This window comes from Benincasa hispida, chromosome 10 (assembly GCF_009727055.1).
Source record: "Benincasa hispida cultivar B227 chromosome 10, ASM972705v1, whole genome shotgun sequence".
Classification (NCBI taxonomy): Eukaryota; Viridiplantae; Streptophyta; class Magnoliopsida; order Cucurbitales; family Cucurbitaceae; genus Benincasa; species Benincasa hispida.
In genome coordinates, this window is record NC_052358.1 from 12074029 (window position 1) to 12101477 (window position 27449).

General features: G+C 29.9%; 1 protein-coding gene across 1 annotated transcript; it reads right to left on the reverse strand.

Moving 5' to 3' along the window:
• Positions 1 to 19367: 19367 nt before the first annotated feature.
• Positions 19368 to 20639, reverse strand: LOC120088567. The gene has a single exon (XM_039045961.1). The coding sequence runs from the start codon at positions 20132 to 20134 to the stop codon at positions 19637 to 19639; it is 498 nt and encodes a 165-aa protein (XP_038901889.1). The 5' UTR covers positions 20135 to 20639; the 3' UTR covers positions 19368 to 19636.
• Between the last annotated feature and the right edge of the window lie 6810 nt (positions 20640 to 27449).

Genomic DNA, 27449 nt, shown 5'->3' on the forward strand with positions numbered 1-27449 from the left:
TCACTAAAGACCGACAGCTGCACTCTTCGCACGTAGATATATTTATGTGTGCCTTGGATATAACCAATCAACACTATGTTGACTATTAGCAAATTGCTCGTAAATACAATTGGGTCAAAATTTTCATTTTACTCCTATAGTTACATCTAACTCCTTAAGTACCGTTGATCCCTCTAATGAACAATTAGTCATAGTCTAACTATAATTGAACCTCTCTCGAGCCAAGAAAGAGTGAGGCATCTCATTGTTAAAGGTAATCAACTCTTAAGAGAAGGATTGAATTCCTTCTTTTGTAGTTGTATTCCTAGCTCTCCAATAAAAAAAAGTCCCCAAAATGGTAGGCATATTGAGTCGGCAACTATGGTCACTCTCACTTATGAAGATCAAAGAACCGCCCTCATAGACAGAAGTTTACAACTCACTCAGGATTAAGGTCAAGTCACCTATAGTCATCCTGGTGAAATGTAAGTCTCTTCTAGTAACGGAGTTATAAAGAGAGATTAATTATTTCGTGGTTCAATCTGATATAAACTCTTTGTATAGGATACCCCTACTCACATGTCTCTACATGAATGATCATGATCAGGTCATTTGTAACACTTTACGTCAATTATAACAATTATAAATCGGGTCATATTCATAGTATTACCAAGATAAGGTACCCAATCTTACCCATCTACTACAAATCATTCAAGTTATTACTTAAATATGATCCACCTGTATGTCACCACATATATGTTTAGGCTACATAGAATAACCTTGGATCTTAGTTTATTGGTTTTGGGTTAATGCAATTAAATATCAAATAAAATAACACTTATTTTATGAAATAAATAATCTATTTGTACAAATAAGGTTTACAAACTACAAGACCACGATATTTAGAGCACTAACCCCAATACCATTAACAACTGGTATCAGAGTTTCATATTAGACAATCAAGAAAGCTCCAAGAATCTCCAAGAAACTTGTCAAGATCAATCAAGTTATCAATGTCAGTAGTACATTATAAGGTGGAGAAATTCATAGAAAATGGAGATTTGCAACTATGGATGAAGAGAATTCAAGCCATTCTGGCTTTACAGAAGGCATTGAGAGCAATTGAAGATCCTAAGACCTTGTCCACTACCCTCACTAATGCTGAAAAATAGAATATAGAAGAAATAGCTTATGAGGCACTAATCTTGAACATCTCAGACACCATTCTAAGGCAAGTTATCAATGAAAACACAACCTATGAGGTATGAGAGAAATTGAAGAAGCTTTACTTGAAGAAAGATGTGTCTAATAAGCTTTACGTGAGGGAGAAGCTATTTTCTTTCAAAATGAACTCTTCAAGATATTTGGATCCCAATCTTGATGAGTTTAAAAAACTCACCATTGAGTTTGCTCAAATAGGGGACAGGCTAGAGGAGGATAATGAAGCATCTATATTAATAAACTCTCTTCATGAGAGCTATAAATATGTGAAGGCAACACTGAAATATGGAAGGGATTCAATTTCTGTTGATAATGTAATCGCAGCCTTGAAAAGTAAAGAACTAGAGCTGAAGGTTGAAACGAAGGAAGTGGTGATGCTGAATCTTTGTTCTTAAAGGGGAAATCATTTTCAAGAAAGGGAAAACCGGGTTTTCAGAAGGAGCATCTATCACAGAAAGATAAGGCTATTTTGAAATGTTTCTTTTATCATAAAGAAAGACATTTCAAAAGAAATTGTCCTAAGAGAAAGAAGAAGCCATATAGAAGATACTTCAAGAAGCCAAAGGAACATAGGAAAGGAAATGTCTCTACTGGAGAGGATGGGTTGGAATTCACAAAAGTTCTTGTGACCACTGAGGAGACAGCGAATCACCATGAAGTTAAGGAAGACTGGGTGTTAGACTCAGGTTGCACCTATCATATGATATCATCAAAGGCACTCAGGTTGCACCTATCATATGACATCATCAAAGGCATGGTTATCTCCTATAAACCATGGTAGGGTGGCTCGGTTTTTATGGGAGACGATCACAGTGTAAGGTGATTGGAATAGGCTTAGTGGTACTTAAACTTCAAGACAATAAAGACATACTTCTCAAAGAAGTGAGACCTTTTCCACACCTGAGAAGGAATTTGATTTCTATAGGAATGCTTGATGATCAAGGTTGTACCCTTGTTGGGAAGAATTGAAGTTTAGAAATCACTAAAAATGGTAGGATAATCTTCACTGGAATGAAGAGTAATAGGCTCTATTTTGTCAAAAATATTACTCTTGCAGCTCAATCTTGTATGGCATAGAAGGTCAGTTCAGATAAACTTGATTTGTGGCACAAGAGACTCTCATGCATAAGAGAGAAAGACACACAAAAACTACAAAGACAGGGGCTGATCAAGTCAAGGGGCAATAAGAGGTTGAATTTTTGTGAGTACTGTGTCTATGGAAAATCAAAGAGGCAAAAGTTTGTGAAGGGGACTCATTCAACCACTAAAATACTTAGCTACATACATGCTAACTCTTGGGGACCTATAAGGACATCATCTTGGAATGGATCAAGGTATTTTCTCTCCTTATTAGACGCTTTCTCAAGAAAAGTTTGGGTGTTCATGTTAAACTGTAAAGACCAAACTTTTGACAAGTTTAAAAGTTGGAAATCTATCACAGAGAATCAATCTACTAAGAGAGTAAAATACTCGATGACAGTCAATGGTCTAGAATTTTTGGGAAATGACTTTAATAGTTTTTGTGCTAAAAAATGGATAACTAGACATAAAACAGTAGCCTACACCTCATAGCAAATTGGAGTAGCTGAGATAATGAATAGAACTATTTGATAAAGGGTTAGATGCATGATTTCATAAAGCTAAAGTGGTAAAATCTTTTTAGGTAGAGGTAGTAGCTACAACTTGTTTTATTACCAATAGAAGCCCTTGTACAACTATTGATTTTGAAACACATGAAGAAGTTTGGTTAGGGCACCCTTTTAACTTATCTTTTCTAAAACCTTTTGGTTGTGTGGGCTACATACACATAAGAATGAAAGGTTCAACCTAGAGTAATGAAGTGCATCTTTATTGGCTATCCAGAAGGCACTAAGGGTCTCAAGCGCTGGGACTTTAGATCTAAACGAAGTCTAGTAAGTAGAAATATTGTGTTCAAAGAAAAAGTTCTTTACATGGATTCTAAGGATCTTAGTTCAACTGAGAATATTGATGAAAGCATGTAAAGACCTCTCTAAGCTAGAAGTTACTAATCCTATTCAAACTGATCACTCTGATCAACTTGAAGAAGAAGAAAATGTGATAGAGGAAGCGACCCAAGAACCTCAGACAGAAGATCTTACAAACTACACTCTAACTAGAGACAGAAGTAGAAGAGAAAGAAGGTCATCTCAGAGGTATAGAGAAGACAATTATATTGCTTTTGCTTACCTCAGTGATGACTTAAATTATGATGAACCAAATACCTGTGAAGAAGTTATGAACAGTAAAAAGAGTAAAGAGTGGGTGAAGGTAATAAACAGTGAGATGAGTTCTTTGTATAAGAATGAAACATGGACCTTGACCTCTCTACCTCTTGAATAGAAAGTGGTGTCTTGTAAGTGGATCTTTAAGAAGAAGTTAGGGAAGACAGATGAAAGTGAGATTCATTATAAGGCTAGACTTATGGCTGGAGGATATACTCAAAGGGAAGGGTTAGATTACAATGACATTTTTTCCCTTGTGCTGAAGCATACTTCCATCAGAGTACTTCTAGCTATTATGGCTTGCATAAATTTAGAGTTAGAACAGCTAGATGTTACTACAACTTTCCTACATGGAAAGCTAGAATAAACGATCTATATAACTCAGCCCAAAGGGAACAAGAAGAAAGAGGTAAAAGACTTAGTCTGCTTACTGAAAAAGTCCTTATATGGACTTAAACAGTCTCTTAGATGTTGGTATAAACATTTTGATGAGTTCATTTCTAAGCTAAAGTTGAGAAGAAGCGGCTACGATCCTTGTGTTTACATAAGGGAGTGTGAGAACAAAAAAGAAGCATATCTACTATTTTATGTAGATGATATGCTCTTGGCTGGAAGTAACATGAGTGAACTAAATGAAATTAAAGCCCTAATGAACAAAAAGTTTGACATGAAATACTCAGAGGTTGCAAGAAGAATCATAGGAATGGAGATCTATGGAAACATAAGCAAAGGAGAATTGTTCGTATGTTAGTCAGAATATGCATCTAAAGTCTTAAAGAGGTTCAACATGGCAAATGCCAAGGTTGTATGCACTCCCTTAGACCAACACTTTAATCTTTCAGCTCAAGATTCTCCTACTATTGAAGAACAGGAGAAAGTAATGGAGAGAATCCTCTATTCTAGTGCTATAAGCAGTCTTATGTACTTAATGGTATGTATTAGACCTAATCTAGCTCAATGTTTCAGCTTAATGAGCAGATATACGAGGAATTTAGGGAAAGCTCATTGGGAAACTACAAAGTGGATATTTAGATATATAGTAGGAACTCAGAAGAAAGGACTCCTTTACGGAAACCTTCACACAACTAGCCTAAATCGAATAGGCTACTGAGATTCAGACTTTGTTGGTGATATTGATAAGTGAAGATATCTAACATGGTATGTGTTTCAAATTGGTGGAAATACTATAAATTAGAAGTCTAACCTATAGTCTATCGTAGCCCTATCTACCACAGAAGCAGAGTTCATTACATTAATTGAAGCAAAATGGCTATAATGTTTACTAAAAGACATTGGTTTCAATCAAGAATCAATAAGCATAAAATGTGACAACCAAAATGCTATTCACCTAACAAAGAATCCTCATTTTGATGACAGAACAAAACATGTAGACATTCGTTTATACTTTATCAAAGACAAGGTGGAGAAAGGTGAAAATAAAGTAGAGAAGGTTGGACTGAGATGTGTGTTTTCATGAATTCGTTTACACTTTACCTCAACTTCAGAAGAATGGCAGAAGATGGACAAATCCTCTAACGGATTTTTTTTCAAATTGAACATAGATGTTGCGTGGAATTCTTGTGGGTGTGGCAATCCGATCAATGGAAACAGACTATGAAGCCCCTCTTGCTGAAATTTTAGCCATCCGGGAAGGAATCAAACTTGCAAAATCCATAGCTTGTCACAACTTAATCGTATCGAATCCGACTGCCTTCAAGCCATACATCAAATTTCTGAAGATAAATTACTGGTCTTATGCAGTCGATTACTGGATTGAAGAGATTAGAATACTCAAGAAAGACTGTTGCTCCATTTCTTTTTCCTACTGTCATCGCTTGATAAATGAAACAGCTGATATTTTAGCAAAGAAAGGTAGATGTAATGGTCTTAATGCCTATTGGTATTCTGACTTTCCAATGTGGATTGTGAACATTGTCCAAATGGACAACTTGTAAAATTATGTCCATGTGGCTTATAATAAATAAATTCTCCTTTTATTTTTTTTTAAAAAAAGTAGAGAAGGTTAAGATATAAGAGAATTTATTTGATTTCTTAATCAAGACAGTAATACACTCAAGCTAGAGTACTGTTTAGGTCTACTTAAAATAGTAGATCATCTAGCTGAAGACTAGAGCTGATAAAAACAACATTAAGGTATTGAGTTAATTTTTTAGCTCAAGGTGGAGAGTTGTAAAGACGTGAGCTAAAAATTACCTCTTCACAAAAGCACATGCAGCTGGATTTTCATCTTGTTGTTCACCTCACAAGAAACAAACAATTTGTTAGAAGAAAATAGTTGAAGTAAAAGAAACTATTTTATTTTATATGGTAACAAGAAACTAACAAACAAGTTGTTCTATATATGGATAAAGAAAAAGAAACCTTATTGTTTGGTAATCAATTAGTTTTTTATTTTTGGTTTTTGAAAACTAAGCCTATTTCCTCCTATTCTTACCATTATTTGTGTCTTTCTTAATTACATGGTTAAATTCTTAGTCAATTTTTTTTAAAAAAAAACAAAAAGTTTTTAAAAGTTACTTTTTTCGGTCTTCAAAATTTGATTTGGTTTTTTAAACCATTAGTAAAAAGTAGATAACAAAAAAAGAAATTTATGGGTGAAAATCAAAACCAAATGATTATCAAACGAAACATTAACTAACAGTTTCTTAAAGTTATGTTGGTTCTAAAACTCAATAATATATGGTACAACTTCCCTAACAGCAATCAGTGTAGTGGGCCTAGGCCTGGGCCTGTTGCTCGGGAAGGGCGAAAGAGAAATAAATGCAGCCCAAAAGATAGCTATTTGGGCCAGCCTTGTCCTTCAAAAGATTGGGCTTGTCCTATCCACTCAGCCTTCAGGATTTCGGTTATTTTTAATTTTTTTATTTTAAAATTATTTTTTTATTTTAATTTTACGTGCCTTTATTCCGTTTTGACAATGTAAGCCATGTAAATATTGTGAGAGGAACTCCAAAATCTCTTACTATTCTATTATCAAATTATTCACAAATTCGAGAATAACTTAAATATAGGTGGCTTGACATCATATTAGTACACATAGTTCTTTATGTTTGGGAGGTTGAGTTTGAACCTTGTTATACAAATTTACTATTGTTCAACTGTCCCAATTTTCAATATTTTGGCGATTATCAAAAAAATCAGAAAATGTCAACAAAAAAAAAATTCATTTTGTTTTTGTTTTAATATAAAGTAATACTTGGGTCTAAGCATCTCTTTCAATTACATAGGAACACAAAAATAAAAGATATATATATTTTTAAAAAAGAGAATTTTTGTCATATACCAATTTGTGATTGGATACTTAGATATAATGTAAAAGTATTTTTCTTCCCTATATAATAACAAAATAAGAAAAATAATTGGTATATATTATATAATTAATTGAATAATATTGACGGATTTCCCTTCAATAACAGAATTTTATGGGAAGTTATATTGACAATAAATTATTAAAAGGAAAAAAAATTGAAAGATCGTGACAGATATATTATTTTGTCTGTTGGTGCATTAATAAAATCCAAAACCACCATTTTGTTTATTGCAATCCTATTAATGAATGACCTTTAGGTAGGGCAAAGGGCCATTTTCTTTAGACATTTCCATCTCAAAAATATAAAAAGCTTACAAAAACCAGCTTTCAAGGCATATGATATTCAATATATCCTACTTGGCTGACAACTAATATTTTCTTGTTTCACTGCCTAAACATCTTCCTTAATTAATTTACTCTTCTTAAGGTTATTTCTCTTGCTCTAATTATCCTTTTCCTTTTGTATTTAACTTTTTATTTTTTATTTTTTTAGATTTTTTTAGTCCTTCGATAATAAATTTTCTGTTTCCTCTATGTGAATATTTCTTATTTTTGTTAAATCCTTAAAAAGGTAAACAAAATGCTGCCCGTGAATTAATAGGTTTGGCTTCTTCATTAAGATTTTCTCTGAATGCATAAAAACATAGATACTATGTATAATTATTATTGGTTATAAGGGTAAATTTATAAATATATTATTATTGTTACTGTCGTTAAGTATGATGTTTTTTTCAAAAGATGGTTACATTTTGAACCTACATTTATTTGATGCTCTTCTTATAATAAATGTTAGCTTTTATAAACTATAGACATATAGATTAATCGGAGATTTTAAAGTGACATCACTATATTCATGGGTGAGAAAAAACCAAATAGATAGCACATGGAGAAGTACATATAGCATAATAGTATAATATTATTGCTGATAAAGAAGAATTGTAAAAGCATGTTAGTTCGTAAAGATAGTTATAATTAATCATAAAGAAAATGATTAAAATTTTAATTTGGAAGAAAACCTATTTGCATATATATATATAAATCATAGTTTTTGGGAATAGCAAACAATAAGGTTTCTTTTTCTTTATCCATATATTTTTAAATATTAAATTCCATACGAGGATGAATATAGTCGAGACGCTTATTTAATTTCAATATATTGTTTTTAACAAAGCACTTTCTTTTCATTGTTTATAATAAAGCTAAAGATCATTTTTTTTTTAAATCCTAAAACAGATTATTCTTTGGTAATCGTTGAGTAATATAATATATTTGAATTGAATTTCAAAATAAAAGCAGTGTTCTTTTCAACAAAGTAAATTGTGGTAATAATTTGCATGATATTAACAAATTATTATTTTGTTTATTTTCCGCATAATGTTTATAATTTTAAGTTATGTAGAGAATTGTTGAGCCATAAATCTTAGAAAAAATTTTGACGTCTCAACCACAATTTGTTACCTTAGCGTGAGATTGAACTGACCGTGTTCGACTGGAAATGTCACTTAAAGTACATTTAGTTCACAAGATTTTAGATTTAAAGTCCAAGTACATTTCGGTCCGTTAAAACTTTTCATCTATACCTACATATGTAACATCAAAAATTCAACTTAATCAATATTCCATTTCTTTTCTTATTATTATTCTTTATTACTTTGATTTTGTATGGAAAAATAGGAAAATTTTCATATGTAATTCATCGACACAACTAATTAATAACAACTTATACATCCAAGTGAATTAAACACGACATCAGTGTCAATATATTAAACTTTGGAGTAGGGATCCATGCATCTTTGAAGCACGTGCTCTTGAGCCCACCCGTCAAAATCATCAAGAAAAATATTCGCTAAAAAACAAAAATTAAAGTCTTGTGTAACTTACACACCCATATGAAAGTCACAAGGAAAAAAAAAAGAAAAAAGGAGTATAATAAGAGGAAAAAGATATATAAGAAGCAACTTTTACGGAGGAGTAAGGATTAAAACGTTGGTGTGAAAAAAAATATCAATATCTCAATTTTTTGAAAATCGCAACATGTATTTCTAGAAAGTTATAAAACAAAAAATTCAAAATAATATTTGAATTAGTAAATAAATATTTCATGCTTTTTAAATAAGTTAAAATATTTATTATATTATAAAATATTATAAAAATAAATAGATGTTCATTGTTTAGTGTCCTAAAATCCACTGACAATCTTCATGTTGTCTAATGTACTTTGTAGTTATTCATGTTTAGTTTTTATGTAAGATCACATCCTACTTGTCATTTTGTCTGTAAATAGTGACATTTGTAGATCTTAAAATCACACTGGTGAGAAATCCACTTCAAATTATCAATAAATTTTCATAATTTTAGTTATTTATTATTATTATTATTATTATATTATTATTATATTTTCTCCATATCCGCTGTGCTCCTCAATTTCACAACACATTATCAGCACGAGTTCTTGTTGCTTTCATCACTGAAGGTAGATCCAAAGGTAGGTCGAAGTAGACCCTAAAGGGTAGGTCAATTTTTTTTCTCTTTATTATAATTAATAAATTAAATGTTATTTTGAATATTTAGTACATATTAAAATTTCTAATATAAACACAATATTTTATGATAGTGTTGCCATGACGATCCTTACAAAGTTAGAATTCGTAATCCTTGACATTCATGACATTTGTCATGGATGCTCGATGCCCAAATTTACCTGAATGCTATGAACTTGGGAGAAACAATTAAAGAAGGAAATACGACATCCAATCAGGACAAAACAAAAGCTATGGTTTTCCTTCGTAATCATCTCCACGAGGGGATTGAAAGTGGAATATCTTACAATAAAAGATCCCCATGGAAAATTTTGAAAGAAAGTATGTCATAAAAAAAAAAAAAAAAAAAAAAAAAAAAAAAAGTTATTCTTCCTAAAGCTCAGTGAATGCATTTAAGACTACAAGATTTTAAATAAGTGATTACAATTCCGCATTATTTAAAATAAGTTCAAAATTGTTGTTATGCGGAGAGAAAATTATTGATGTTGATATGTTAGAGAAAACATTTTCTACATTTCATGTCTCGAATATGCTCCTGCAACAGCAATATCGAGACAATGTTTTAAACAATATTCTGAACTAATTTCATGTTTTCTCGTGGTCGAACAAAATAACGAGTTATTGATGAAGAACCATGAATCTTGACCAATTGGAACAACACCATTCTCTGAAGTGAATGTTGTGAATGTAAAATAATCTTGAATGAGTCTGTGGTCGTGGTCGAGGTCGAGGTCGTGATCATGGCAATGGAAGAAATAATAATTATTTCCGTGGTGGTCGTTCTAATTATTCAAATTTCAGATGAACCACACAAAAAAATGATCACAAAGGAAAAGCTCCATAAGATAAGAGTTCAAAGAGTGTCGAAAATAAATGTTTCTGATGCGGAATGACTAGGTATTGATCATATACTTATCGTACGTCAAAACACTTAGTTGACCTCTATCAAGCCTCCCTGAAGGAAAAAGAGAAAAGTGTATAATCAAATTTTGCATACAAAGATAATGATATATTTGACCATCCCATATGAGAAATTTAGATGTGGCAGACTTTTTTGAATCTCTTGAAGAGAATATTGATACAGTTTATGGAACTTCAAATGTTTCTTTTGATTTTTGAGAATATTTAGATTTAATGTTGTTGTTTTCTCTTATCTATCTTCATATTTTTTTAGTAACTTGTGTATATTTAAGTGTTGTTTTTCGTATTGTAATTATTTTCTTTTAATGAAGAAACTTGGATCATTTTCATATGTTGGGTGATTAAAAAATGAGCAGAAGATCTATGTCTAACAAACAATGCAACTATACACAAGGTTCAAACTCAACCTCCCAAACAACATTAAATTGACAATGCTGAAAGAAAAAGTAAATACAATATCAGGTTCTGCAAACTTGATCGTAAGTTTTAGAAAAGAAAATATTATTTTGCTTAGAGGAACAAAATTTACAATTAAAAATACATTGTTCTCTAGTCAATCAAAGAGAAAACTTCTAAGTTTAAAGATATACATTGCAATGGTTATCATATTGAAGTTCATAGTAAGAATAATATAGAATATCTATATATTATCTCTACTGTCTCAAATGAAAAACGTATATTGAAAAAAGTTGTATGTTTTATCTTTTGGATTATATTATACTCATATACGAGTAATTGAAACATATGCAATAATAAACCTGAAGTTCATGAATCCAAATATATTTGTTATTTGACATGATAGATTAGGTCATCTAGGGTCTATAATGATGAGAAGAATTATTGAGAATTCAAGTGGACACCCATTGAATAGCCAGAAGACTCTTCAATCTAATGAATTATCATGTGATACTTGCTCTCAAGGCAAATCAATAATTAGACCATCACCAGCTAAAGTGGAAACTTAATAACCTGCAGTTTTAGAACGAATTCATGGTGATATTTTATAGTATTAAAAGATGCATCCAATAGATAGCCACATGTGTGCTTATTATCGAGTCAAAATCTTGCATTTGTAAGATTACTTGCTCAAATAATTAAGTTAAGAGTATAAATTCGTGATTATACAATTAAGACAATTCGTCTTGATAGTGCTGGTGAATTTACATCCCAAGCTTTTGATAATTATTGTATATCAATTGGGATAAATGTTGAACATCTTGTAGCCCATGTTCATACACAAAATGGTTTAGTATAATCATTTATAAAATGTTTTCAATTAATTGCAAGACCATTAATTATGAAAGCTAAGCTTCCTTCATCTGTATGGGGACATGCTATTTTGCATGCTACGTCACTTGTACACATTAGGCCAGTAGCTTATCATAAGTACTCGTCGTTACAATTAGCTTATGGTCATGAGCCAAATATTTCCCATTTGAGAATTTTTTGATGTGCAGTATATATCCAATTGCTCCACCACAATGCACTAAGATGGGTCTTCAAAGAAGGTTAGAAATGTATGTTGGATATGATTCTCTATCAATTATTAAATATCTTGAACTCCTGACGGGTGATGTATTTACTGCACAATTTACTTATGGTCATTTTAATGAGATAAATTTTCCAATATTGGGGGGAATTAAGAAATGGGAAAAAGAAATTACATGGAATGCATCATTATTGTCTCATATTAGATTCCCGTACAGATCAATGTAATCTTGAAGTTCAAAAAACAATTCATTTACAAAATATAGTAAATCAATTACCAGATGCATTTATAGATACAAAAAATGTAACTAAGTCACATATACCAGCTGCAAATGTTTTATAAAAAATTGATATCCCAATACAACATGTTGTCACTAATGAGCCTGGAACATGTCAGAAGCGTGGTAACCAGTGGGTTCCAAAGATTTAAATCCTCGAAAATAAAAAATAATTAATAGTATAAAATACTTGATTGATGATGTAAATACCCATGAAGAAATCATCGACATGACTAATAAGGAAGGTGAAATACCTAAAGATAATAATGAGATTTCAATAAACTATGTCATGACAAGAAAAAAAAACAATCGAACTAATGTAGTTATCGACAACATTTTTTCATATAATATTACTCTTGATAAGATATATGAAATGTGGATCCTGAACTAAAATTTGTTGAAGAATGTCGATATAGAAAAGATTGGCTTCAGTGGAAGAAGCAATTAAGGTATGGTTAAACTCACTTTCAAAACGGTAAGTTTTTTTTACCAGTAGTCTAAACACCATAAGGTGTCAAATCTGTGAGATACAAATGAGTATTTGTGAGAAAAAGAAATGATAATAATGAGGTCACAGGATACAAAGCAAGACTAGTTGCACAATGTTTTTCACAAAGACCTAGTATTAATTATGAAGAGACATATTCTCAAGTGGTGGATGCAATTACATTAAGATATTTAATTGGTTTGACTGTGTATGAAAGTCTAGATATGCATTTTATGGATGTAATCTCAACATATTTATATGGATCACTTGATAATGATATTTATATGAGAATTCCAAAAGGATTTAAGGTACCTGAAACATATGCATCAAAATTCTCGAGAATTGTATTTAATAAAGTTATGGAGATTACTATATGGATTGAAACAATCAGGACGGATGTGGTACAAGCGTTTGAGTGGATATTTATTGAAAATTTGATATCAAAATAATCCAATATGTATGTGTGTTTTTATAAATAAATTACAATCGGTATTTGCTATTATAACTGTACATATTGATGACTTGAATATAATTGGAATCTCTGAAGAGGTTTCAAATGCAATAAAATGTCTTAACAAATAATTTGAGATGAAAGATCTCGAAAAAATAAAATTTTACCTTGGTTTGCAAATTGAGCATTTAGAAGAAATATTTATTCATCCGTCAACTTATACAGTAAAAATTTTAAAAAGATTTTATATGGACAAAGCACATCCATTAAATATTCCAATGGAAGTCCATTCATTGGATATGTAGAAAGATATATTTCGACCTCGAGACGATAATGAAGAACTTCTTAGTCCTAAAATACCATATCTTAGTGCAATTGATGCACTTATATATCTTGCTAATAATACAAGACCAGATGTTGCATTTTCAGTCAATTTAGTAGCTAGATATAGTTCTTCTCCTACAAAAAGACATTGGAACGGAATTAAGGATGTACTCTGTTATCTTCGAGGAACAATTGATACAAGTTTGTTTTATTCAAATAAATCAAATTTTGACCTAGTTGGTTATGCAAATTCTGGATATTTATATGATCCACACAAAGATAGATCTCAAACAGGTTATCTGTTCACATATGGAGGAACTGCTATATCATAGTGATCGGTGAAACGGACCATAACGGTCACTTCCTCAAATCATATTGAAATTCTTATAATTTACAAGGCTAGTCAAGAATGTGTATGATTAATATCAATGACTCAACACATTCGTGAAACATGTGACTTATCTTGTAATAAAAATTTTCCAACAATTTTATACGAAGAAAACACAGCTTGCATAACCCAAATCAAAGGATGATATATTAAAAGAGATAGAACAAAGCATAATTCACTAAAGCTTTTCTACACTCATGATCTTGAAGAAAATGACGACATCACTGTACAACAAATTTATTGGAATGATAACTTGACAGACTTATTTACAAAGACATTACCAACTACAACTTTTGAAAATTTGGTACACAACATTGGAATGCAGCGACTCAGAGATCTTAAGTGATGTTTTCATGAGGGGAATAAATATATCATATTGTTTTAGGAGTATATATTATATAAAATATGTAATCTTTTTCCTTCAATAGAGTTTTTTTTCCATTGTGTTTTTCTTAGTAAGGTTTAATAAGACATATTTCATATATATATTTATGGGCATCTAAGGGGAAATATTATAAAAATTATAAAAATAAATAGATGTCCATTGCTTAGTGTCCTAAAAGCCATGTGTCAATCTTTATGTTGTCCATGTGCTTGTTATTCATGTTTGGTGTACATGGAAGACCACATTCTACTTACCACTTTACCTATAAATAGTGGCATTTGGTAAATCTTAAAATCACACATTGGTAAGAAATCCACTTCAAATTTCCACTAAATTTTCATAATTTTAATTATTTAATTATTATATTTATTATTATTATATTATATTTTCTCCATATCTGTTGTGTTTCGTTGTGCTCCTCACTTTCACAACATATTATTTATATTATATGTGCATTATTTTAGCATTTTAATTTGTTCCTGATTTGTTCATGTTTTATAAATTTATTTACGTTATTATGAAAATATCAATTTACCTCCTATGTCGAAATCAAATTCATACAAATGTGAAAGTATCGATGAAAACATTGTTATGGATAGATATTTTAAGAAAAGTCATATAAACAAATAAAGAAATTCAAAATAATATTTAAATAAGTAAATAAATTAAAATTTTCATTTTTTTCCCACGTTTAATGGATTTGATAGGAAATGTTAATAGCCAAAATTACGTGTGCTAATAATATTTTTCGTGTACCAAATGTCCACAATTTCGATGACGATGCTATTCAAAAATCAAAAGAGGAATATTTAGGTATAACCTAAGCTGCATTTAAATCTATATTTTTTCTTCTTTTATACATAAAAAGTATTTTTTTTTTTAATAATTTCTTTTGAAATATTTAAATTACAGCGTAGCAGATTTTAATTGTGTGCAAAGGAACTGCATAACAGATAGGTGGGCTTTAAATTTTTTTCCGAATCAAAACATACAACATTTGTTTGTTGTCGTTTGGCCACGATGGGCGTGAAGTGAACCACGAAAACGACGCCCCATATTGAATAAAACGCAAGCTTGTCGAGCAGTGTCGAGGATGACAAAGTTTGTAAAAATTAATCTTTGGTCCCAATTTGTGGCCCCCACCATCAATATCATAAAAAAACGATCCGACGGTCCACAGTTACCCCCACCTATTGCTTTCATACAAAAGCTTCAACTCTTGTGTATGGGACTTTATTACCCATTTTGGGGCCATAAATTTTGTGATTGCTTTGCTTATCATCAAAATAAGTTTAATCCATTCTCCTTTTCTTTTTGGTTTTTCCCTCAAGGTTCTTACAACGGACCAAAATGCAGTTTTGAATATTTAACTTTTTAATCAATACAATATTTTGTTATTATAATATGATTAATTAATTTTATTACAGACAAAATTTGAGTAGCATGTCTTGAATTATGTCAACAATATATTGTGTGACACACATATATATATTGTGATTTTGTCCTTTTTTAGAGTTAGCCTCTTGATTAAAAGTAAGTGTGTGCTTTGAGAGTTTTGAGCTTAGGATTTGTCTAAGTCTTAATCTTCATATATTGTTATAACAAGTCTTTGTATTCCTCATTGATGTTGTATTTACGGCAGCCATTGTAGAACTTGGGATTTTTTTTTTTTTTTTTTTTTTTTTGTATATTAATCAGTCAAGTTACGTTCATGCTGATATTTTAAAAGCTACATCTACCAATTTTTTAGAAAGCATTTGGGATAAGAGTTATTTAATCGTTAGACCTACGATGTAATGAGTTAATAAATGGTAGATTTAATATTAATAAATGGAAAATTGTGATAAGTAACTAAAAGTAAACGGCCCAAATGTAAAATGACAAAATGCTTTACGTATTAGAAATTATAATTACTAGATTGTAGGATATGACTCATATGAGAGTAACTTTTATTTTTCCTTTCTTTTTGTACCCTAAGTACATACAAATATTAATAATTAGCCTTCAACTTTATAGATTTTTCTATTTTTTAAAAGAAAATTTAACAAACGGACCGAATTTGTTGCTAGATTTATGGATTTTTAAAAATGATCAAAATGGTCCCTTCTTAAATGTAAAGAGACCCAAATGAACATCCTAAAATTACAAATGATAAAATAAGAAAAAAAAATAATTATAAATATAGAACCAAAATAGAAATTTTAGAATAAACAAACAAAATGAACTATACTCTTGAAAGCACAAATTTTTAAAATAATATTTAAACCTAAAAATGTACATTCTAGCAATTTTTTAGAATATATTCTAGCATTTCTCCACTATAAAATATTACATAAAATACTTTTAAAAGTTTAGAAATTTATCCACAAGCTCAAACTTTCAATGATAAATGTGTAGTATAATCTAAAAGTAGCTACTAATAAACCATAGTTTAATTACATTAACTTACTAATCTTAGAGCAATGATGGAAGGTTGTAATCATTCACACTTAAAGCCATACAAGTTACTAAAACTTAATTTTTTTTTTTTTTTAAAAAAAAAAAACACATAACTTTATAGTTCACTAATTTAAAGGAGTGTGATGATATCGAGCGAAGCAAACAAAAGAATATTAAGACCACAATATTGGTTACACTTATAGCCAAAGGTGCCAAAATGACAAGGCTAGATTAGTTACATAATGTCTCTCAAAACTTTGTTTACAAATGTATCCTATATACCTTTCAAAAAATTGCAAAGATACATTTGAAAAAAATATCTGATAAAAAGAGTAACCGTGGCGAGTGATATGTGAACGAGAGATTATGTGGAAAATTCTAATACTATTGATATAGTACGGAAAGATTTTCATATTACATCCATTTATTAGCTATCATCAAAATAATATTTAAGAATTATGTGAGACTCATAAAATGAGATAATAGATAATCTAATGGTATATTAAATACTGAATAGAAGTAGAATGTACTCCTGCAACATCATAATTTCTTTCATTAGGATCAAAGAAAGAGATGAGGGTTTTAAATTCACATTTTCAGGTTGAACTTTTCATATATAAGATGAAGAGTAAGCCAACTTTCTATTATATAATAGATATATGAATGCAATGTAGCAAAAACATCGATGAAGATCTATTAAGAAAACTAAATTTTTTCCAAAATGAAGAAACGCTTATTTTTTTTAATAAAGTATATTTTATAATATTTTTAGTATTATAAATTTTTCAAAATATCTATACATCGACATTTCTTTAAAATTGAAATTTTAACGTTAAGACTAAAACCTTTCAAACGACTCGGTCTTAGGATTGTTAGTATGACTTTCTATTATTTGCGAAAAAAATGACATTGAAAATATGATGTACATAGAAATTCAAAAAACGGTTAAAAGGCATCATGTCCTTGCAAAGTCATATGAAGTTCAAGATTTCACATTGAAAATATAGGGAGATCGCTTCATATTTTTTATAAAATATTTGACTTAATCTTCTTATTTCCAATTAGTTTTTAAGATAACTCACATTCATATCTTATATGATATTAAATTTTATGAACCCTAAATGAGTTTTCTATTAAAAAAAAAAAAATTATGATCTGATTTAAGATCGGTGAAATCAAAGAAAGATTAAAAAGTTTAAAAAGTTTCACAATTTCTATAAGACACATATATTACTCCTAAAATTATCAATTAATTTTCGAATATAAAATATGTTTATCTTATGGAATGACAAACTCCTCTTTAGTATTTTTAAATATATATAAGATTCCCAGGCATTAACAAGGCATCAACCATGTCCACACTTTTCTGTCTCTCTTCCTAAGAGAAATTTTATTATTAGATACTTTTTAAATAATTTTGAAGTATGAAAATTACCCAAACAAATGTTTGGGAGAATGAATGGAGTTGTAAATTTTAAGGAATTGTGAATCCCTAGAATCCACTATATTGAGAGTTTAATAAAACATAAAATTAAAGATTTTTTATTGTGAAGTTCATAAATCTATACTCACTAATGTATAATTCAACTAAATGATAATTGAGAGTGTTTTTTAAGATTTATATCACATACTTTTGTTGTCCAAATCAATACAATTTTAAAATTTTTCAGTTCATTTCTTCAATTATTTAATTGAAGTTTTTAGACCAATATTTCAATTAGAAAACGAGATGAAAAGCTTAACTATGTGACAAACTGTGATTCAACAACGTATACCAAAAATTTTAAATTCTCTCCACTGTTCAATATGTCATTGACATCATTGAATTAATATTAACCATAACCTTTTTTAGGATTTTTATATTTCATTGAAAGGAACTAATTTATTAATTAAAGAAAATATAAAGTCCATGAAAGGCTTAGGCTACAAGGTGACAGAAACGCCCTCAAGGCCAAACGATCAGCAGCTGTATTACCATCTCTTTTCACTTGAAAAATTTGTCAACCAAATGGATCATTTTTTTTCATTCATCAAGACATAAATTAAAAATTAGCCCTGCTGAATAACTATTGATTTTTTTTTCTTTTTTTAAATTAAGCTTATCTACTGTTAGTCATTTATTCCTCACCATTTAAGGTCACATTCACCCATTTATAATAAAAATTAACATAATCATAATGAAATTCTATTGATAGATGAATCATGATGAACTAGAATCACAAATGTAATTGAATCACTTTTGATCACAATTACTTATAATTATATGAATATGTTATATTTACTGTGATAATAGCAATAATAATAACTATAAATATATGACACATTCATATTTCTGATAAACGTGAATGGATTGATCACTCACCGCGTGTCAACCAATTTATTTTTTTTATTATAAATTAGACAATAAATCCACATATTAATACAACCTAAACAAATTGATCACTCTCTACTCAAGAACTTAATTCATTAATACTTTTTCTTCTTATAAACATGGCCTAAAGTGGGTTTTGAAAAACAAAAAATATTTTTATTCTTCAAAATTGACTAAAATGTTTCAATATTTTAATAATTAAAAAAAGCATGGTAAATAAATTAAAGTACAAATAAACAATCAGGGTTTTAACTTTTTCTCAGCTTAGAATACCCCACCAATAAATATATCCAAAAAAGAAAAAAGAAATTCAAAGAAAATCAATCATTTAGAAAGGGACCCACATTTCATTTTCCTAGCTTAATGTACCCATCACCCATCACCCTCCACCCTCCTCTAACCCCTACTACTCCATTAAGTTACATCCAACTTCCACCTATAGCCACACACAAAAATTTGAAATAATAATAATATATAATAATATAAAAATTTAAATAAAAACATCTTCAAACTCAAACCAATAAACCAATAAAAAGACTTGCTTAGTAGTTATATATATTTTACAATAATTAATGGAACATCCATCCATTTCCCAGAAATTCACCGGTTACGCCAATATGGCTAAGGTGAAAAAATCAGATTAAAAAAAACAAAAACAAAAACAAAAAAGAAACGACTTGGGAGGAAATTATATTCCTTCCTTTACCAACAAATATTTACGTCCTAAAATTAAAAACTACATGTCGTCAAATTAATTCTCTCATTCTCATCCTTTCTTTTTCAAAATATTTCAATCCTCGAACCCAGTTTTTTCCCATATTGCATTTCTTACCCTACTCAGATCTCTCCCTTTCAACGTCCTCCCAATTCCTTCATGAACCGAAAACGATGCGATCCTCGTCCTCGCCATTTGCCTCGCCAAAAACTCGTGAGGCGGCACTCTCATTTCTTCATCCTCATCTTCATCCTCCTCCAAATCATCCTCGTATTCCATACGCTTCTCTCTGTATTCCTCTTTCAGAATCTTCGACCAATCCGGAATATTCACCGGAAACGACGATGCTCCACCGCCGCCGGCCTCCACTCGTTTCGACGAAGGTTTCTTCGAGATTCGCGTCGCCGTCGCTGGAGATCTCGGCGATTTCGAACTACCGGAGTTGTAAATGTCAGATTCGTTGAGTTCGAAGGATAAATCGGATGTGAAGGAGTGGTGGTGGTGGTGGCCGGCGATGTCGCCGGTGAGGAAACGGTAGTTGGAGCGACCGTAACAGCTTTTTCCGGTCGCCATAGAGAAAGAAAGGAGATATGTGTAAGTACTGGTTGGGGATTTTTAGAGAAATTTTGTGGAATCGTTTGGATTCTCTAATCTGAGAAGAAAATAGTTGGGGTTTGGATTGATTTTGTTAAGCGCATTTTATAAACGCTTTTTGAGGATGGGTCCTTGAGGTTAGAGGGTTTTTCATTACTGATAATGGATAAGGCTTTATGATTTATTTCACTATGCAGTTGTAAGTTCGAATTTACTAAAATGTCCTTCCTGCGATTTTCATGGAAATGACACGTCGGATATTTCAATTTATCCACTCAAACGCTCTCTTTTTTCTTCCATTTGTGAGGATTCAGTGAATCGCACCCCATGATAATCAGGAAAGACGGTTCGTCGGTGTCAACCGTCAAGGAAATGAATGGAGCCGATGGTTGCCACGTATGAGATGGAGTTGAAGCCTAGCCATTGGGTTACGCCACTGGAAAGGGCATTATGGGAAGAGGAAAATGGCTGGAGTCAATTTTTGTCGCGACGTGGGTGGGGGTATTGAAGACTTGAGATTTGGATAAAGAAGAAAGTTAAAGAGGACATAGAACGGGAGATTTTTTTTAATAAAAATATTTTGATGTATTTTTAGCTACATCCCAATTTATTTAATAATTTAATTGTAATTTACAATGTGATAATTTTTTTAAATTTGTTCTTTTGGTGTAATTAAATGAAATTCATGTTATTAAAGGAAAACCTCTCGTTTTTATTACATTAACATAAGAATTTATATAAAAAATTTTAAATTTGAAGAAAAACTAAGACCTACCCAAAAGAAGCTTATTAAGCAAAACACTATTATAACACACAAAATAAAATAATTTTTTCCAATCTCAATTATAAGAGCAATCACTCACATCATTTTTTCGTTCTCAAACTAGAGAATACATCACAATAATTTAATTAGAAAATCAAAGTTATACAAAAAAATTCATTGCTTTGAGCTCATCAGTTTCATGAAATTTTTCGTTGTGGAAGCATCGCTCTTCTAATATTTTATAAAAATTGAAAAGTGTGCAATACGAACAAATAAGAATAATTCGTGGTTTTTTAATGTATTGGAAAGAAATAAAGAACAAAAAGAGAGAGAGAGAGAGAAGAGAGGTGATAATTGGGTGAGAAAAGAGGACGCGTGGCGAGATTCTGTTGCAGGCAATGGAAGAAGTATGATTGCACGTGAAGTAGGCCCCACGCTTGGATCTCGTGCGTTTGGTTGCCAGCTGGCCTTGTTACGCTCTTGTCCTCTCACAAGCGACACCTCAAAATCTCTCTTCCATTTTCCAATATCTCGTCCTCTTCTTTTTTCTCGCCATAAATTCTTCCTCATACCCCTTGTACAATTGGATTACGTTTTCAGTCATTATTTTTTAGATTTTAGAAAATTTTAAATCTCCACTTATCTTTTAATAGACCAAAATAAATAAATAAATAAAACTAGTTTGTTTACTTGGTATTAAATATGTATTACTCACCTCAAAATTAGATGTTCGTAAGTTTAGAATCTCATCCACAATTATAAATTTTATTATATAAAAAAATTAAAAATGATTGACAAATTAGAGATATACTAACCATATTATTAATGACTTATTTATAAATCTTATACAAATATATATACATATATACACACATATATATTATATATATTATAAATTAGACCATCACATATATCAAACATTTAATGTCTTAACCCATTAACTTATATTTAAAGGCTTGTATAAATTTAATAATTATCAAACATGATCCTTATTTATAAACAATTTCATTTTGAAAAAATGGTTTATTTTAAATATTAATTATAACATGCAATGTGTATTAATCTTTAATTCTTCGTAACAGTAAAATTCTTTGGTTTTTCATAGCACTTCTCCACACTCATTTATATCACGTTGCATGAGTGCTTTCTATGATAGATTTGTTTGATAGGTAGTCTAGCTTCGTGCTTGCAATATAGGATATGCACATGAATCTCCTACCGTATAGTTGCGGCCAAATGGACAATCCCCCTCTAAGATTTTTTATCGTGAATTCTGATGCAACTATTGGAAGCGAGAAGGTGAGCTTTGGAGTTGTTTTTCATCATTCTAATGATGAGACCCTAATTGTTATATGGAAAGGTTCAAACTTTTCATTGATTAAGTGGAGCATGTCGAGTCTATAGATTTTATGAAGACATTTATGAGACCTTGAAAATGGATATGTGTACCATAACGACTGAGATTGATTATTTGATTATTTAAGGCCTTCTGACAAGCTCCTCACCATATTCTACTGAGATTCAATATTTCATGATTTCTATATGAGTTTTACACTATTGTAGTACCATTAAAGACTTCTATTTTATTAAGTCCTCTTGCAATTCATAGGTTCACAAACTTACTTTTTAAACTTGAAGATATCTGATGTCGTTGATTTGACGTAGACCTTCTATCATAGGTGGACTCCTTTTTAATCTCTAACGGTTTTTTTTTCCATAGTTCTGTTTATTCATATGTCTTCTCCAAGATAATAATAATGATAAATAAATAAATAATTTAATATACTTATAAATCACTTTCTATTTTTTAATTACTCGAGGGCGAGTATTCAAATCTCTGGTGGGTTTCCTATTTATTATATTTGTTTTTATTTTAAATTGAAAATAGCAAATTGGAAACCTTCTTAATGTCAACTGACATAAACATAGCTAGGAGTTAAGATATCACTTATGTCTATCGTCCTAGGTTGTCACAATAGTTAATAAGAAAGGTTAAATTACAAAGAATGTCCCTAAATTTTATATCCGCGTTAAAAATGTCCTTAAAATTTCAAAATTTTAAAAAATACCCCAAAATTTCAAAATGAGTCGAAGAATACCCTTATCGTTGGTTTTGGATAGAAATCGTCAAAGTTTTGTTTAAAAAATATCTCTTTCAAAAGTTTAAAAAATACTCTTAATTTAATAAAAATTCAAAAATACCTTTACCATTAATATTTGAACAGAAACCATTAATATCTAGAAAAAATGACTTTAAATTAAAACAGAAAAGTTTAAAAAAGAAATGCTCCTACAATTAATATGATAATCCATTTGTTTGAAGTTATTTTAAGCTTGAAAAAAACTAAATTTAAAACAAAAATATTTTTTTTCATATAAATACTCTCATATTTCTTTTAATTTTTCAATTTTTAGTTTACACCAATTTTCTCAACAACCAAATTTTAAGTTAAAACATAAAATCCAACAACCAAAATAAAAACAAAAAATTTAAGTCAAAACATAAAATCCCACAAAAATTGACAAAATTCCAAAATCAAAATCTCCTTCTAAAATATACCAAAATGATAAATATTCAAATAAAAAAAGTATTTGACTATTAACATACAGAACTACTGTCGTACAATCTTATTAAAATATGCAAGTCTTAAAATCACTTGATACTTTATTTATTATCTTTCTTCTTATGATAGTTTGTATACTTTAATTAAAGTGTGCAATTTATTTATTTTAGATAAACAAATATCAAATAGTTAACAAAAAGCACAATAAAAGTGTATTGAAGAAGGGAGGGGAGAAGAAGATGGAAAATAAAGAGGTAAGATGGTATTAACAGTTTCTATTTATATAACAGAAATGATATTTTTTTTTTAAAACTTTTTTTCTAAAGTTTAAAGGTGTTATTGAAACTTTTGAAAGTTTAGAGGTATTTTTTAAATAAAACTTTAATGATCTCCATCCAAAACTAACGACAAAAGTATTTTCAAACTTATTTTAGAAGTTTAAGGGTATTTGTGAAACTTTTGAAATCTCATGAACATTTTTTACACAAAGTATAAAATTTAGAGGCATTTTTTATAATTTAGCCTAAAAAGAACCCTCAATACTATAAATTATTTAGAAGAAATGAGTTTAATTTAATTTATGATGGTAACCTAACTAAGATGTAATTATAATTATAATAAGTTAAAGTGTAGCACTAAATAGATAATGAAAAATTAAAATAGGATACTTTTTTCCATTATTTTTTTGGGGTACAACGACACAATATAGAGGTTCTTTTTCCTAAGTAAATTGTAGTTTCCAAACTTATTATAGCTTTAAAGAAGCAAGAAATTTCCTTCTTTAAAATTATATTTACGAGACAAGGTCGTCTCTTCAAACTATGACTTCTACAAAATCTTGCAACATTTGATACTTTAATGCAGTGGCAAATGAATTGCAATATCAATCTTTAACCGTCGGCTTGTATTTTTAATAAGTGTAAATGTTTTTTTTTTCCAAACAAAATACAACCTTTTTTTTTTCTTTTCTATTTGCATTCACCCTTTCTACTTTTCTTTATAAAATTAAAATTAAGAACCTTGTTTTATTTTTATTAAATGTTATCATAACTAAAGTATAATTTAAATACTAAACATTATTTTAGCGCAAAAAGTAATAAAAGTTATTAACTTTTTAAACACACTGAAGATACAAAAAGAGTATAACAGCTAAATTATAAAATTTTAATATTCTCTCCTCTATTATAAAATTAAAAAATACCATTACACTTATGGAAGAGAGATTTAAATATCGAATTTATTGGTCGAGTATACATTTTTATGTCAATTATGGTTCTAGCCAATAAATAAGATTATAAAAACTAAAATTAATGTGTTGAAGCTATTTTACAATATTCATTTCTTATTAAAATAATTAGTAATAATTCAAATATTAAAAATTATTTTAGCACAACAAAATCCAATGTATTAAACTTAATTTATATATTTGTGCACTTGTTTTTTTCATATATATATATATATATATATATTAATTTTGAATTATAAAATTTTTATAATCGCATTTATGATCTTTTAACTTGAATTAATTGGTTCAATGTTTTTTTTATTAATTTAAAAAATTTATAATTTTGATTTATGTTTTTGTGCCAACATAATGTTTAATATTTTAAATTATATTTTAGTTATTATAACATTTATCAAAAATAATAAAAGATTTTTTAGATTATTTCAATTTTATAAAGAAAACTGGGATAGCAAAAAAAAAAAAACTAATAGAAAAAAAAAAAGCTTGTATTTTGTTCGGAAAAAACACTTTTGCATTGGTTAAAGAATCAAACCACAAAGTTGATAATGCAATTCTCTTGCTACCTCACCAAAGTGTCAAATGTTATTGTAAAAATTTTATAGGGAGACAACACTATTTAAAACTATAATATTTATCTAATAAATTTTACAACTAAAATTATATATATTTATAATAAGAGTAAAAACTAGCAATTTCATTTTTTTTTTTTTTTTTTTTAAAAAAAGCTACCTACAATATAGAGGACGGTATTGGGCCTCAAATTTGTGCTAATTAACAAGTAGGCAACAATTATCTAATCTTCTTTGTCCACAAGCCGGCAAAAAAAGAGAGGGATTTTTTTTTCGAGGTAGGAAAATTATGATTGGGATAGTAAATTAAAACTATGGAATTTAGGTGTAGGTCTTTTGTCGAAATAGAGTGACTTTAATGAAATTAATAAAATTCGTGCTTTAACATCCCTAAAGTATTATAGTTTTCTTTTTTAAAAAGAAAAAAAGAAAAAAGAAAAAAGAAGTGTTACTCATCCTACAATTATCAACACGTTTTATTGTTCCAATTTTTTTTTTCTCTTTTTGAAATATCAATAATTTAAAGATAGATGACGTACAATTCTATATAATACCTTAACAAAATTTTATTTTATTGTTGTATTAAAAAAAATTGTTTCACTACAAGAAATTTGGACTTTGATGTCGATTGGAAAAATTCAGATGTGCAATGTTGGTTTCTTAAAAAAAAAAAAAAATATGGATCTTTAATGTCGGTTTAAAACTGACATTATAGGTGACCCTAATTTTTTAATCCCAAGACAATTTTTTAATCTTGATTTTTTTTGTTTCCTTCCCACCCTCATTTTCATTTCCCTCTCAAAATTTATTTCTTTTTCAATTTAGGTTTTGTTTTTTAGAAAAGAAAGTCTTCCACTCCCTCTCCTTTTCCCCTCTCTCTTACTCGCTCTTTCTCCCTCTCTTCCTCTCACGTTATCCCCACGACTTGAAACGACCGGCAGCGGTACAACAACCACCAGCGAGCGACGACGACGGTGCTTCTCCCACGACGCGAGTAGTACAAGCAACCATCTTCACATTTGATGCAGTCTACAACCATGGGCGAGTTCACGAAGACTATCCCACGATCTCTTTGTTAGGTTTATGTCCTAAAACCCGTGGTTTATAAACAATAAACTTATTATGTTAATCAATTTCGATGTTATTAATGTTCTAATTCAATAAAGTTATTATTGAATGTATGAATTGCTCATTTCGTTTTAGAAAGAACCTAAATCTAATAAACTAAGATCTATGGCTATTACATGAGTACTTAGATTTTATGTGGAGACATAAGAGTGAATCAAGTTTGAGTAGATAGCCAAAATGGTCTGTAGTATACGAATAAAGTTGGGTACCTTATTCTGGGGACACTATCGAATGTTACTCACTTTGTAGATGTTACAATTTTTGTAAAGTACTATAAATGATGTGATCCTGATTCGTTCATGTGGAGAAATGTGAGTGTGGGCGTCCTATGCAAAGAGTTTGTATAAGATTGAACTGACAAATAAGTCGCTCTTACTTAATAGCGTTGTTTACTGTTTAAGGCTGACTATTTCAAAGCGATGACCTAGATAACTTGACCTTAATCCTAAACTAACTATGAACTCCTGTTTATACGAGATTATCCTTAGATTTGCATGGGTGAGGTTTGGCTCAATGACATCAACTTAATAAGCCTCCCATTTCAAGTGTAAGACTGGGTAGATAGCTGGGGACGTAGGGTGTAAGATGGAATTCACTCCTACCCGCTTTTAGGGATAATAGAGAGGTTATTCCCTTAAGTGCTCACTCTAGGTCTTGAACAAGGGGTCCCACCCTCTCATTGGCCTGAGAGGTACTCGGTTTGGTGATTGGGTCACAAACCAATTGTTCATTAGAGGATCAGTAGGACTTAAGGAACAAGTAATCTCGGGGGCAAAACAACTTTTGACCCAGCCGTTATTACGAACAACCTGTGAAGGATTGACTTACTAATTATGGTTTTATCGAGTGGGCAGAAATATATCTACAGTGAGGGGAGTGCAACTACTGTGCTTTAGTTGAGTGACCTGGTAGTTAACGAATGTTAATTAATTAGGTTAAAGAGTTTAGCCAATTAATCTCAGATCGTTGGAGCCCATGATTGTAGGTCCATTAGTTCCCCTACTAGCTCACAAATGGATTAAAC

What these genes read in the sequence shown, in the direction of transcription:
- LOC120088567 (XM_039045961.1), bottom strand. Translation starts at nt 20,134, where the DNA reads ATGGCGACCGGAAAAAGCTGTTACGGTCGCTCCAACTACCGTTTCCTC.